A 16,019-nucleotide genomic window follows, 5' to 3' on the forward strand; every position below is an offset into this window, starting at 1 on the left:
CTACACAGCCATCTCATCCCCTAAGCAGTCCGCCAAACTATCTGCATTCAGCACATTTAAGAGTCGAGCGGCACCGTCACCTACTCCCTCCCCATGCCCCCAGCTGTCCCGGTCATCGCTCTCGTCTGTGTTGGATTCGTACTCCGATCCGATCCCCGACTCTCTGAACCGGAGCAGCTCCAGGGCTCCCAGGACCTGCTCCCCCAGCAGCGAGCCTTCATCTGGGACTCCATCGCTGGGAGTCTCCCCCGTGTCTTGGCCCTGGTCCTGGCTCTCCGGGCCGCGGGATGAGAAGCGGAAGCACTCCAGTCGAACCACACCGCCGCCGAGCCCCATGGGGCTGGTGTCACTGCCCATGGTGCCTGGAGAGCAGGGCCCGGGGAGGCCAGGGATCCATGAGCTGTCGCCAAACGGAAGCATGGACTGAGCTGCTAAAGCGCCCATGGATGAGGAAGAGCTGAGGGGTTCACGGGGCACGCTGGGTGGTCTGGCGCGGAAAGTGATCTCCAGAAGACTGTCCTGGGAGCCCACTGAGAACAGGGACACAATAGTAAAGGTGGAGTCAGTGATTCTGGAGGAAATGTCAAAATCACTTTTTTGTCAAAATCAGTGAATATCTCCTCACAATCCGCAAACTGTCCATTCTGTGCCCGCTGAAAAACAATCTGGTGTTTATACATAGCCTAGGCTCTGTAAACGGGTATGTTACTAGCTATGGTGGGCCCCCTTTATTATAATAACACCAGATAGCTGGAGGAGATATTTACTGATTTTGACAACAAGCGTTCTCCAGAAGAGCTGACACTACCTTTAAAAGACGGATGTAAAAGATGCAATAACGCATTTAGATCATTTCGTAGTTAGCACATGTTAACAGAGATACAAAACATAAAAAAAGGAGCTTTGAGCAAAACAGATGAGATTATATGGACCATGCTGACAGGATTTGATCATTCATGACTGCATGGCAGCACATTGCCACTGGCTACATGCAGGGAAGGGGAAAGCAGAGAGCAGTACCCTCTGAAGGGGCTGCCATGGGATAATTAATTGCGTGCCAGAAGGAGCCATAACAAAATGTAGGAGGCAAGTAAAGAAAGAGATGAAGGGATTTTATGACGGAATTTAGCAGAGAAATAAAGCTGAATGGTATGGCAAGATAACAGCGGATTTCTACTCACTAGATGTTAACTGGCCCGCAGCTTTGAGCTCCAGCTCCTGGATCTGTTTGACAAGCAGTGAAATGTGCTGCAGCAGGTCTGTGTTCTGCAGCAGCAGCCTCTGCACTCGAGCCTGGGCATCGGCCCGCGCAACCGCCTCGACCGACAGCTGCTCCTGGAGCACATGGACCTGAACAGACCAACACGCACACAGGGCTTTAAAAACACCGACGCACAGTAGCACTCAAAGTAAAGCTAAGCTATAAACTCTGAAACTCCACAGAGGTCTCAATTCTCGATGAAAGCAAGAGTCAGGCATATTTAATTTGAAGCAAAACTTTTTAAAAGTTTATGTGTAAAATTTGAGAAATGAAAGAGTTGAGGATTTAATGTGGATTTTAAATGTAGCCTACTCTTGTTTATGTGCAGCACTTTGGTCCAGACTATGGACAAGAAAGTTTGTGCAGACATTCATGCATCCCTGAGGATGTAATAGCTCTGACTTTGGTGATCCTCTGTAACGGTGACAATCTCCGTTCCTCCTTCCAGCCACATTTCCTATTCTACAAGCCCTTTCAATGCCATGCTCCAACTATGCACCAGGTGCCCTTGTAATTGCCCTCCAGTCCTTCACCCATCACATTACTGAAAATCGACATGCTGACTTGTTGCAACTAACCATGGACAGCATGTTCCTCTGACTTTTCCTCTAGCGCCACCATGAGGTTCACATTTATGTTTTTTAATGGATGTCACAACTGTTAAATGTTATTCAATTTGGTTCACACATTCATGTCCTCCTGAGTTGTAATACCTATGATTTGACTGTTCCTCTGTTCTGTGTATGACCGAATACCAGTAAAACTAAAGACCCATCCGCCTCAGCCATACTTTGTGTGCTGTGTGTAACCTTTATTACAGAAGCATGTTAACGTTGGCATTGTGAGCATGTAATCATAATGGTGTTCGCATTTTGCTCAAAGCCATGCTGTACATGAGTACCAAGGATGCATTAAGCTGCACCGAGACATACACATGGCCATACACTTTTCAAGGTGTTTACAGACAGCATCCAGAGTTTTCAGAGGCAGTTATCACTCTTGTGTATGACCATGACACTTTGCCGCTGCCGCCAGAGTTCATCATTGGTTTCAACTTTTGTAATTTTCCTATGTGGCACGTTGTGTGACCATGGCAACCACAGAAACCACAAGGGAGGGAAACAGTAAGAGCTGATTTTACTGTTGGCTAAATTCTAGACATCTCCACCAGCAGAGAACAGAGACATCAATGAAGACAAACGGCCTGTGAGATACATCAGCTTCAGAGTCTGATTATCCGTTCTGGAACAATAAACGTTTATGATATTAGTTTGCAAATGTTGCTATAGTAATGGTGTCATATAGTTAACATTTCTAATCCTTTTTTTGGCTACAGTTGATAGCAGGAGCTGTATCACCTTCAGTCTTGTTGATATGGTCTATTTAGGATGTGTGATTCATGTTGTAGTTTTATTTTTAAATTTGATTGAAGGCTTTTCACTGTGTTATCCCAGCGCTGCAGTAGGAGATTCAGGAACGACATCAAAAGTCACAGACGTGCTTTCATCAGTACCTGTGCTGAAGCGGCCAGTGCCTGCTGCTCCTGCTGCTGCAGTTGTCTCTGGATGAGCTGGACCTGGTGCTCTGCAGAGCAGGGAGCCTCTGCTGCCGACTGACCCGACACCGAGGCTCCGAGGGCGGGAGAGCTCAGCAGGAGAGGGGGGTCATCGGACACCTACAGCGGATATGACAGCAAGTTGGGCTCTACTTCTTCTGACAGCATCAAACAGGTCATATGGCAGACTTTGATTATTTTCTTGTTTTGCATCGAAACCTCCGCCAGAAGTAGTAGTACAGCGCTCATAGACCCATGAACACTAAAAATATAAGCATCACCCAAAGAAAAGTCAAGGAAAATACAAGGGGAAAAAAAACATCACAGTCCTAAACTTGTTTGCTATACGTCATTCTTGAACGGTGCAGTGGAAAACCTCCACAGAAACGGGCCTTTGGCGGCAAAGATGCTGCCAAAATAAAAAAAATCCTGCCTATTACCACTTTATATAACGTTGACAAAACATGATACACCACAGCAAGAGTACATATGGCTGTGGATGGGCTATATAGAATTTAAAGTATAGGGTAGAATAACCAACAATACTGATTTATGGAGAATCAGTGGAAAGTAAAACAACATGACAGTGCCAGTATGAATTCACTGGGGAATGGGCAGAAGACGGTAGAGAGAGTCTCCTTTCAAAATCTCCAAATTGGATACTTAAAATACTAGACATTATCAGGACTGTCCAATGTTCAAGACCTTCCAGAAGAAATAGTGTAATTGAGCGCTTATATTTGCTTGTTGTTTTTGTAGCCACTTAGCCTGAAGCTCAATGGAACTTTAGCTAGTGATTTAAAAAAAAAACTTTCAGCTGCAAACAAGTAGACAGTTATTTCTAAGGATAGGACAGAAAGATCAATGCTATATCTACTATGTGAAGTTGTATAAATAAAAGAAAATGAAAAAAGCAAGTTGTATTTCACACCAGAGGCGGATCAATAAAGAGGCCGCGGGCGCTCTACTGAGGCTGCTGTTGATGGAGGATTTTTTTTTTGCTGCCCCGCCTCTGAGATGGATTTCAACTTGAAATACAGGTGAGCTGTGACGTTTATTGACGTTTTAGTTCTTAAAAGCGTTTTCTGATGCCTTCACACACGCTGAAGGAGGAAATATCCTGAAGGAAGTTCACGTCAGTCAGAAACATACACTAAGGATGCAGCTATAGGGGATGTGACAATTCTTTAAGTTGCTTCCAAACAGTTGCTATATTTAGCAAATCAGCATTTACTTAATGCCCTGTTTCAGGCAGTCTGATGAATTAAATCCCATTTTAACTGCCCTTTTAGCCGTGTTTCTGATAAATCAGCCATGTCGTATAGGCCTACGTAAAACACGTAGAGTACACACGTTGAATGTAGAGTATCGTTTAATCTATTTGTCAAGATGATATTTTAATGGGGATTAAATCAGTGTGATATATAAATAGCTCTCTCTCTCTCTGATGACTGGATGGGCTGCTTTTAGATGGCTCCACCACACAGGATTTATGACTCACGCAATTGTGTTAGAGTGCTGCTGTGGGAAGAGCGGCCATAAAGGACACGGCTTATCTGTCATATCTGAGAGGAGAGATCGATGTGGTGGACTCTCTTGTCATTAAAACCCCGACTGTGAAGGACACTCGACCTTCAAATTACACACATGAGAGGGAGAAATTGCATGTGAGATTGCATTTGGACACACATGGACCACAGCTGTTATTGTTGTGGGAGAATTGTGTTAAATAGTGACATAATAATCTGATTACCATGTTCCTAGGTAACCATGCAATCTCATGCAATATCCATTCAAATAATTCCCTCGCCAGTACATCACTAGTTTTGTCTCTTGATTAATAAAGCTCAATAGTGCCACAGAAGAAAATGAGCTGACAAATATATTATGTATAGAGGCTTGTTCGACATCTCAGGACAAGCAGAGCAATGCTAGAGGACTCTTGCTATGTTTTCATTAATAAACCATACGATCTCATCAATATTCAAGCGCTCCGTGGAGCTTTTAGCCTGAAGATGGGGTTTTGCCCTCTATGCATCCCTCAGTGGAATTTTCTGCTCTTCATACAGCTCTGTATGAGGCCAAACTTTCATCATGACACTCTGTGGGGCTCCCATAATTATTTACTAACAGGACATTTCTGACTTTTTAGATAAAAAAGGTTCTAAAATATTGGAAAATATTCTCTGCCAAAATACATCTTGCTTTTCCTCAGATGCTTCCTCTGAAGGGAGGAAGGCAAGTAAAGGCACAAAGGATAAAGAGATTGATCTTACAACTTGTTAGTTCTAGAGTCATGTCTGGGTGGAAGAGGGAACTTGAATCAAGCAGTTCAGTAGCAGGACTGATGGGCGCTTAAGGGGCTTAATTGAATTTTTGCAAAGCTGAAACTATAAGTAGATTAACAATTGTAATTGATTCATTATTTTAAGGGAGACTGTGATTCAGATTTGCACATGGGAGACCAACTTTAGGCAGGGAATTATATCCTGACCCAATGGGTGAAACTTGCAGTTGACTCTCCCTGCCTGTTAAACGTTCACGTCTTTCCAAATCCACAACCCCCAGCTTGTAAAGCAGACTTTCCGTTTTAAATGTGCAGTCTCTAAGCACAAGTCGAGATGTTATTTCCTCAAAGTTTGAAGTCAGAGCTCCTTCAGTGCTAGAGAAGACAGAGAATAACTGATTTCATTATCTGACTACTCTTCATGATGAGTATTCTGAACCCACTTAAATTAATTTCTTCAGCAAACATGCCAATACATATTTTTTTCTTTTTTTTCTTCTTTTTAAAAGTGAATATTTGCATTGCTTTTTTTTGTCTTCAATGAAAATAAATCAGAGATCTGGCCTGTTTAAGCTTTAGAACTGTTGCACAGAAAAACATGATTTGTAAAACTGTTTTTGAGAATTGGGAAATTGCGAGCAGCATTTTACACCATCTATTTTTAATTTTTTTTTTAATATATTTTTTGGGCATTTTTATGCTTTATTGATAGTGTAGAGACAGAGTTGAAATGGGGCAGAGAGGGGAGTGACATGCAGAGAACGACCGCGGGCTGGAATCGAACCCGGATCCGCTGCTGGCCGAGGCCCATGGGGGGGACGCCCTACCAACTGAGCTAAGGGCGCCCCATTACACCATCTATTTTAATTGCGAAAATAAATGTCATATTGATAATGATTACTGATGATGAAAATGCTTTGGTCGCAGCCTTATATTTGAGTTTCTCTGCCATACAAGCTGGTGCCAAACACACTTTGCAGGGCCGGCTTCATCACTGCAAGCCTCATGTCTTTCTAATAGAGGGAGAAAAATAGCAAGGCGTTGTATGGGCGGCACTGAAATGATCAAGGACAAGCTCCATACTCTTACCTTCCCATTGTTACTGAGGACCTCGTCCTTTTTGCTCCTCTCCAGGTCTGACTCAATGCTCTCCTCTGTGGTGGCTTCAAGGTCGATCTCCTCTGACAGTGCGAACCTCTTCTTTGCTGCAGAGAGACCACATATGGTATGAGGGGCAGTTTGAACTGTTTTTGCTTTAGGCTGCATAGTATTCAACAGATGTAGGGGCAGTGACAGCAACAGCAGGCAAAGAGCTGGCAGAAGCCCACACATGGTGTCTGCTCAATGACTCAATGACTCAAACAAATCACCAAAACACATCTGCAGCGGGGCAGGGTGCTGAAAAGGAAGAAACTAGGTGGAGGATAATGACAAGAGGTGTGCTCAGTTTCTGCTGTTTGATTCTATAGGCAGTCGGGGGACTTGTTTGTGTGAAAGAGAAGGCAAGGGGGATAGGGAAAGTGAAGGCCTGCAGAGTTTGTGTGCAGAGAAGAAAAGCGGCTGTGTGTTTGTGTGTGTACAACACAAGGAGAATGGGGTAGGACAAAGAAAGAGATGGGAGGGAGAGCGGGCTGGATATGGTTGCAATTGTGTGTGTGTGTGTGTGTGTGTGATTTACCTGGCACTGCACCTGATTCCTCCCCCTCCTCATCCTCCTGTTCATCTCCTTTTTGTTGCAGGGTCAGCTGGTGGCACACATCGAATGCCTGACCCACCGTACGCACGATCCTCATGGCCTGAGACTGTAAGGGAGCACACAGACCAAAAATGTGTATTTGTGTGTGTGGTCCCCAGAATGTATGCGCTTGTCAGAATTCCCTACAATATAATAAAAACAAGTATAGGTGTGTGTGTGTGTGTGTGTGTGTGTGTGTGTGTGTGTGTGTGTGTGTGTGTGTGTATTTTTTTGTTGAGAAGCAGTAGCAGCAGGAGCACAGTAAGGGAGGATGCAAAAATGAGGCGACACACACAGCAGGGGAGAAAATGAGAGTGTGAAAGTTGGTGCACAGGTAAAGACAAAAGAATTGATGAACTATAGACACAGAAGCAGGCAGGAAACGAGGGGAATGTTGGAGGAGAATAGGGAAGTGCACATTGAAGATAGATGAAGAACAGCAGGGGAGACAGGGACCAAAGGAAAGACACAAGATATTATGAGCACAAACCGCCCCAGCTGCTCTGCATACATTCTGCTGTCATAATGATGGATTGGTCTATTTCGGAGGCAAGTCACTTTGAATGCACAGGCAGTGCACATAAAGTTGGTTTGTTATTGCGGGAGGCTCGGTGTAGGTGTGTCAACATCATCGGTTTATCAATAAGGGATCCGCAATAACCTAGAAAGTATAGCAACTGGATCATAAAGGCTGGATTTAATTACAGGATACCTCATGCATATAGCCTACACAATATGCAGTGTATGTTAAAAAGCTCACAAATAGCAAATGAGCTCATCCACCATGAATTACGAGTGTAAGAGTAGAAGATTGATATAATGTATCATTTCTGTCTGTACGCTATGTAGCTACAGCCAGGAGATGGCTAGCTTAGCTTAGCACAAAGCTAAGACCGAGAAAACTGGGGAGATACAGCTGGCCTGGCTCGGTCCAAAGGTAACAAAATCCTCCACCAATAGGAAACTCTCATACTCAATCATGAACCTGTAAGATCTTGTTGTGTCAAGTTAATAAATTGTGTTTTGATAGGGTAACAGGCTTTTAACATGGCCATGCTAGCTTTTCTGTTCACAGCCTGTATGCTACGGTAAGCTTACTGACTCCTGGCTGAAGCTACACATTATATTTAGTGCACAGAAATAACATCATTAATCTCTTGTAACTCGACAAAAAAGCAGACAGCATACAGTAGGCTATATGTGAAATGGTTACTTTAAAATTACACAAAGCCAATGATGACAATAATCATTTGTCGTAGCCCTAATGTGGTTTAATTGTTCTATTGCCTATAAAGGCCTTTTGTAGTACTGTACAAATCAGGTCCAACATTGTTATCGGACTAATTAAATATTAATTTCTGTTCTGCTGTGTTGTGTGTTCCTTTAAGCTGAACACACAAGCAGGGGAATTCAATGTGGTCTTTCAGCACCTCCCCAATCAATTCCAAGGCTCCTTTTCTCACTAAAGCCCTAATACTCAGTCCAGTGTACTAAATCTACTGGAATTAAAAGTGATCTACCTTGTCCTTCCTCAATCTCACTAAAGGTGAGTTTTGAGTTTCTCTATATTGAATAGAAGCAGCGTTGAAACAAGGTATTGTCATGTGGCTCAGAAGGTTCACCCTGCCTCGAGGCATTCATTCAATGTGGAAAAGTAACTCAAGCTTGAAAGATGTTCCATCAAGTAAGATAGCAAAATAAATATTGTAATAATAATAGAGCAGAAATTGATTATAAGCTCCATCAAAACAAAATGTGATATTTTTTCAAAAGAGTAAACTTAAAGGTGGAGTCTGCGATTCTGGAGAATGTTTGTTGTCAAAGTCACTTTGAATATCACAATATGTCCTTACTGTGTGTGCACTGAAAATAATCCAGTGTTAATACACAGCCTAGGCTTTGTAAATGGGTATGTAAACAAAAGGGCCCACCATAGGTAGCAATGTTACAGAGCATAGGCTGTGGATTAATAATAATTTAAAAGCACACACAGTACGGTCAGGTAGTGGATCGTGAGGAGATATTCACAAAAAAAATTGATTTTAACATTAAGCATTTTCAAGGAAACACTGACTTCACCTTTAAACCACCAGCCCTCCCAAGGCCAAACACGAACAGCTCTATTGATGTAGGCTACTAAGCTGACATCTGAGCTCTGCTGGGCCGCAACATGCCATGATGAAAATAAATCAAATCTCCTGTCTTATCAGCACGGCCATCTCCTCCTACTCAGTACACATGCTTGGTCTGCAATGCCCAGATAAGGCTCCACAGCCCCAGGGAGGCAGTGAAAAGCACCACCGACCGTGTCCCCTGACAAGGTGTTGGGATTTTAGTTTGCCAGTGGTGAAAATGTCTTTAATGTGCTAAGCGAAAAAATAAAATCCCCGGTTCTTTAGTCTTCCCACCAGGATGATTAGTATTCATTTTCAATAAGTCACTGTCAGTCTGGTATCCATGGTGAAGGGATGGGAGTCAACCCTCACTGATGCTGTGTCTTTCTCACAGATGAAAAAGGTGTGCCTTTGCTTGATGTGCAGATATGTGGAAATTGCAAAAGGAACAGGGCAATCATTTTCTTGAGCATTTCATACCATAACACACAACAGCACTTTGACATTCTGATTAATTGGCTTTACGTGAGGTCGCTCATTCAATGACTATAATATCATCCTTGGAGGTTATGTACAGAGCATGAAGCGGAAGAAAAACCAATAACGTGTTAGTTTTTTTTCTTAAATTATTTACAACTCTCCAAGCCTGTCCTGTTGCTTTAAGGCCACTTAAGCAACTTTGTTCATTTTCATTCAATAGTTTGACATTCTGGGAAAATTCTCATGAGCTGGATGACAAAAGTTTGGTATATGAAAAATGTATAAGTTCTTTGGGCCAGGAATATGTACTTACCTATTTGTTTTTTTAAGGCAAATACATTTCTTAAAATATCTGCATTGTAGTTTTTCTCAAACATTACACAAGCAGTACACAGTATCACCATTGGGGACTATTTTCAGCAGCGGATCACTTTAGTGCTTTAGGGAATAGTGAGTCTTGGTACCGTTACAATGTATCTGGGAATGACTCAACACCACACTACAGTGCCTCTGTTCACAGATCTATGAATCAACATGTCACCCACAGCAGCAGTGTGGCTCATTGATGTGTTTTAATGTTTTTCTGGAAACAATAGAGCTCCGTGGCACAGCGGTAGGCTTATTGCTCATGGTAATATTCCTACATTATCAGTTCATTGTTTTTTTTTGGTCTTTTCATATTATTCGTTGAGAGCGAAAAACATATAGCCTATCATGGGCAATTTGACAGTAATAAAACTTACTTTTCTTTTAGACTTGAACACATTGCAGTGGAACACATTGCTCTGTCCCTCTCTCGCTATGTAACTGAAGATCTTCAGGTCTTGGGCGTCATGTGAGACATAGAAGATCCTGTCGAAAAAGAAGTCAACCCAAGATGTCAGGTCATTGTCCCTTTTTAAAAATATTATTTTTTCATTTTTAGTACCACAAAGAGGGGCCTACCTGTAAATGGGATCCTGTGTCACCAAGATTGTGTTCTCATCCCATGACCACCCTCTTCTCTGTTACAGCACCAAAAACACAGGTGACAAATGTGTTCATTAAAAAAGACAAAATACATCATTCAAATAAAGCCACATTTTTGCACAGGACTGACCTTCTTCTTTTTGCGCAAAATCACTTTGACGAAATCAGTGGATACGACAATGTTGACCTTCTTTTTCTTTATATTCTTCAGCTTGAATTCGTACTGTGAAGGAATGAAGACATTCATATTACATTCATGGGTCAGCTCAAAAGGGAAAATAATGAATTCAAACCAAACTAATTACAATGCTACGTGGTGTGACCAGCCTCAAATACCACATGGGCCCGCTGAGATGGATCTCTTTACACAAGATTAATGACATGTTGGAACAGTGAGGAGGGATCATGCAGACAGTGAGGTATTTCTGACTATCTTCTCCTCATGGCATATTGGAGATTGAGTAAACACTGACAAACTGTCAGTTTTGGCTTTCCCGGGAGCGGTTTAAGCTTTCAAAGGCAGATGTCCCAGAGGGGGGAAGGCAGACATGTGTGGGACACTTTCATCCTACCATGATTAATGCTACAGCCTGTAGCCTCTGCCTCCACAGCAGGCTCACACACCAAACATCAGGGCCCGGAGATCTAAGAACAACCGGGATTTATGTGGAGTAACATGCAGTGTCTTTGAAAAACAAAAAACAAAAAAAAAACACGGTTCAACATCACAAGATGAATTGCTCAGATGAAGTTCTTCTGTGAAATGGCCAGCCTTATTTAGTTAAGTGGCTGTCACTGTCTCTATGTGTGACCAATTTGGATATGATCTGTAATCCTTTTTTAGCTTATGCAAAAAATAGCTGACTATTATTTTTAGAAAAGATTAGAGCTGTCGTTACGACATTTCTGAATCAAAATGAAATCTCACTGGAAGAAAAAGGAGATCATTGTTAGTGACATGGCGAGTCATATCTGCTGATTTCAGCCCTAACCAATCTGTATAAGTTGGTGTAGAAGCCTGTGACATATGTAAAACACCAGTTCATTTGTCTTATTGTTGTGTGGGTGTTTTTTCTTCACTTGCAGGTCAGGAGTGAAGACGCTAAGGTGAAGGACACAACTGCCTCTATGTGTTGTGTGTTATCTGGGCTAATGCAGCCCCAATGCCATCTGTCTCCACACACTTGCCATCAGAGGGTGATGAAGTGGAACCCTGGAAGTCTTCTTACTGACTAACACGGCCCCGAGCACAGCCAATGCTCTACAGGTTGTGTCAGCTCACCTCTGCTCCTCTCCCTAAACCACTCTGAGTATATTAAGGCAACGTTGGCATAGGAATAATCAGAGCGAGTATCCCCTGAAGCAGGGACCCATAATAACTGTGCCATTACAACCCCCCCTTCTTGCTTTCATATTATAATTTTGAATCTCGCCCACATTTAATATAATGTTGTTTACGGTACTTTTATTTAAATATTTCTTTCTCCCTTAATGAGTTTTCTTCCCTTTCTACCTCCTTCCATTTATAATTTTTTTTTTGCATACGCTGCTTGAAGATAAGAGCCACATAACAAAGATAGTTAATTACATTTCTTTTGTTTTAACCTCCTACGAGGAACTCTTAAACGTTTATGAAACTGTTTCACTTTTCCTCTGATGATTATAAATGACCTGTAACGGCAAACGAGACCATTAGCGAAAACAATGCTATTTTTATATTAATGCCTTTGCACGGGTAGTTTTTTACCCGTTTTTTCTTAGGCAAAAAGATTTACAGCAGGCAGGCCGGAACACCCTGTGTTTATGAACAGTACTAACTCAAAGTTTACTTCCCTTCACCACCATCATATTACCATTATTTATCTTATAATGTCACATATAAATACAGTACCTCATCACGACGCATCTGTGGCCTCTATTCATGAAAGTATTCACTCACTTCCTAAACACATGCAAGCGCCACCGGCACGCCTTTGGGCACTGGTGATGTAAAAACACTACAGCAATATGTCCAAAGGTGCTGCTAGAATAAACAAAAAATGTATGTTCCTTGTAGCTTTGATATATACAAAAAAATAAATAAATGGGGTAAGCTACAATACAACGACTTGGCCAGGTCTTCAACAGCCTTTGGATTACCTTGTGCATGGTGTTGATACTTTTATGTGCTTTATTTGAAATCTTTTCAATCTCATACACACAACTCTGCAGACAGAGGCTTTTAGAAAGCATTATAAGCAGAATTGCATTTTTTTCTTTAAAAGTAAAAGAAAAGATATTGCTGGATTATTGAAATGCCTTTCTGATGTGTCAGTGAGGAAATTCAAATATAGCACCACTTAATCTTTGCCAGTAGAATGAGAGCCATTATACCGCACCATGCAAAAGGGCTCGGGATTAAGCCTTCCTTAGGGTCAGTGGGGATGTGAGTGACACAGTAACCGGGTTGTTGGATTAGATCTAAGAGCTGACCAGCAGCTCAGTCCTCTCCTCCTCCCTGTGCTTCTCTGCAACACTGCGGTCATGTCATGTGTGTAATGAAAAGGCGTCTCCAGTGGCCTTGTCTGGTCTAGAGGGCGGCTCGGTAAGGCTGTTGGTTCCTCTGTAACGGCATCACATATTAAAACTGCAGGCTGGTATCTCTCCTCAGCCATAAAAATCTGCCCCGCGAATCCCGTGGTGATTTAAAGCGCCCCTGACAGCCCACTGAATCTGCTGAGTGTGTGGTTTTACGCAGACTATAGCGATTTATGCATAAAGAGGATGTTGAGGGGAGTGAGGATCCTGTGAGCACCGTGCACAAGGTGAGACATAAAACACGAGAGACAGGGAGGTTGGGGGGGGGGGGGGGGGGTGCGGGGGGGGATGCACCACCACCTATTGCTGGGTCATTGCTAATGTGTTTGGTCTGCTGTAGTCTGGTAGAGGGAAGTCACACATTGTCAAGTGTCTTACCCTGATTCTCCTCATTGCTGCGACTATCTCCATTCGGCTGCCGGGACGACCCACCTCCAGACTGCCGATGTACTGCAAAATGTAAGAGAATAGGGTCAAAGACAGGCGGTTTGAGGGGAATTAATGCCACTGGTTGCTTGAGGAACGCTGGGCTGGCAGATTACTAATTTCCACTGTACTTTTGACAGGTTTTTCATAGTTTTTTGGGGGAAATATCCCATTGTAGAAAGACAATATCAAACAATAGAGTTGTTTGATAATGAGTGCAACATTTTTGATCATCATGTCACCGTACATTTTCAATAAAAAGCACCAAATATTTGATGCAACTTCCACTGTTGTACATTGAATTACACTGTTTAGAATCTTGGACGGTTGGTCAGACATCTTTTACAGTTTTCTGATGTTATAATGAGCTAAGAAGTGTTCGATTAATCGGGAAAATAACAGGCAGATTGAGCAATAATAAAAATAAACATTGCTTGCAGCTCTGTTACTCTAGGACTGATTTTGCTGAGATCCATATGCCATGCCACATACCAAAATGTAAAAACTTTAGGGTTGCTCTGCACAGATCACAGGTTTCTCATAAATAAATATAAATAATAATCAAATATCAAATGATATGATGAGGCTATACATGGATGTCAACAATTATCAAGTTGTCAGTTCAATTACCCTTCCATTCAAGTAAGGTCAAAAATGATTAAATCACAAACATTTCAAAGTCATGCAAAGTAGACACTAAGCCAAGTATATTACGGCCAAGAAGCTACGTTAACATCCCATAAACCCATGGATGAAAATGTACATGGTGGTTGTTGATACTGTAGCGGTGACATGAATAGCCCTCACTTGAACATTTATCACAGTCTTAGCCTCAGATCAGTGCTGGCAACATAGCCTATCTGTTGCAGAGGGTCCTTCCTTACCTTTGCCTCGAAGCAGACCCCATGCTTGAACACCTCCTCGTTGTGCATGGGGATCCTTAAGTCCTGCGCGTCATCCACTAAATTGTACTTGGTTACGCCTGGCATATCGCATTAATGATAGTTGACAGGCTCCCGACTCTTGTTTAACGACAGCTGTAGAGCACCTGCAGATATGCGCATCTCCTCCGGGCGCTGCTCCCTCCGCACTCTCACACCGGGAGAGACGCGTCACAACCGAGGTCATACGGGGTGGGGGCGCTCCTCCGGTCGCTAGCGGATCAGTGGGTTGATGGAAGAAATGAACGCGCTGATCGGTAATCGTTGTGTGTGTGTGTGTGTGCACCCACTGACCCCCCGACTCACTCCAGTCTGAGACACGACGGAGAGAGAAGCAGCAGTACGCGCCGTGGCCACCGCCGCCGGGGTTCCGGATGACGCACGGATCTCAACACATTGTTGTATTTTTTTCCTCGAAGCACAGCAGCAGCAATCTGGGCGCTAATTGATCAGAGCGCGCGATCAATATTCAGAAGCAGCGCACGCTTATTAGCCCTTAACTGATATTGAAATCTAACAGATGAAGACGGACTGACTGTGCCGGAGCAGCCTCTCTGTCAGCAGCTACCCATGGCTTGTGTTTGGTCGTATGACATCTAGTGGCTTCACAGGGAATAAACAATTCCCCAAATCAGCCTCGCAGTAGTGTGCAAGAGCCCCTACGGGTCCTCGAGGCACTCAATTGGTTCCCTCCTGGTGTGCGATTAATGTCAGAGAAACTCACCTCGGCTCACACCAAAAGCCACAACTACAATGGTGCTCCAAAGACAAAGAAAGAAAGAAACATTAAAGCTAACTTGCATGATATAAGCATCTGAAAATAGTTAGGCATAAATATCAATCCAAATGAAAGATGTTGTCATTTAAATTTGATAAACTTTACAGAAATTTGGTTTAGATAAGGCAGGCTATACTTCTTATGACACATTACATTTTGATCCTATCACGTCAGTTCTCAGCCCTAACATTCTATAAAAACAATAAGCTTTGCCATTACCGTTTGATATGACCACAGCATGCCCACACAGTCCTGTTGAACAGCAGAGACAGTAAAACAATATATATGTTTTTTTACAAAGTGTATAATATTTATCAACATTTATTTTCAATCAGATTTTTGTAAAAGCTTATTAAGACTCCCAACTTTGCCTGACAGAATTGAACTATTTTGGACCAAGTTTCCAGAGGCAAGGTGACATGAATGATCTCAACCTGAGGAAGCTGCACCATATAAAGGCCCACGGATCGATGTATTGGTGGATTCTTATCAAGTGCCAACACACTGACAGCTTTGACCTTTATTCTTCATGGTTGCCACATAAAAGCTCCTTCTGCAGGTTTATTATAAATGGTGATATTGTCAAGAACCAGAGCTGGAACAATGCAGCAACATCTTTCATGTCAAATGATATGAAACAGCCCATTGTTAGTTTTGGAATACTAAAAACGAGATACTGAACGCTGAACGGCCAAAGATTACTAGGTAGGAGGATTTTTATGTTTACTGCATGTTTACTCACTCTGCAACAGCAGGTTAAGTGCAGCTTCCTATATTTTACTGTATTTTGTGCCTGGGATTTGGCAGAAGAAAATACAGCCCTGTTCGTATTAAATGTATCCGTCAGCAAGCTTTTAAACCAACTAATGGGTCACATGGGGGCAGGGAAAATAAGA

At 42.6% G+C, this 16,019-nt stretch overlaps 1 protein-coding gene across 1 annotated transcript; it reads right to left on the reverse strand.

Moving 5' to 3' along the window:
- Positions 1 to 14,393, reverse strand: LOC307255702 (carboxyl-terminal PDZ ligand of neuronal nitric oxide synthase protein-like; the record flags this gene model as incomplete). The annotated part of the gene is made up of 10 exons (XM_080034450.1): positions 1 to 530; positions 1,182 to 1,350; positions 2,775 to 2,936; positions 6,193 to 6,308; positions 6,782 to 6,905; positions 10,176 to 10,284; positions 10,378 to 10,436; positions 10,532 to 10,624; positions 13,357 to 13,428; positions 14,289 to 14,393. 10 exons carry the CDS (start codon positions 14,391 to 14,393, stop codon positions 1 to 3), a joined length of 1,539 nt encoding a protein of 512 aa, XP_079890576.1.
- Positions 14,394 to 16,019: the final 1,626 nt, after the last annotated feature.

The sequence above is a fragment of the Ammodytes marinus genome, assembly GCF_949987685.1.
Source record: "Ammodytes marinus genome assembly, chromosome: 9".
Classification (NCBI taxonomy): Eukaryota; Metazoa; Chordata; class Actinopteri; order Uranoscopiformes; family Ammodytidae; genus Ammodytes; species Ammodytes marinus.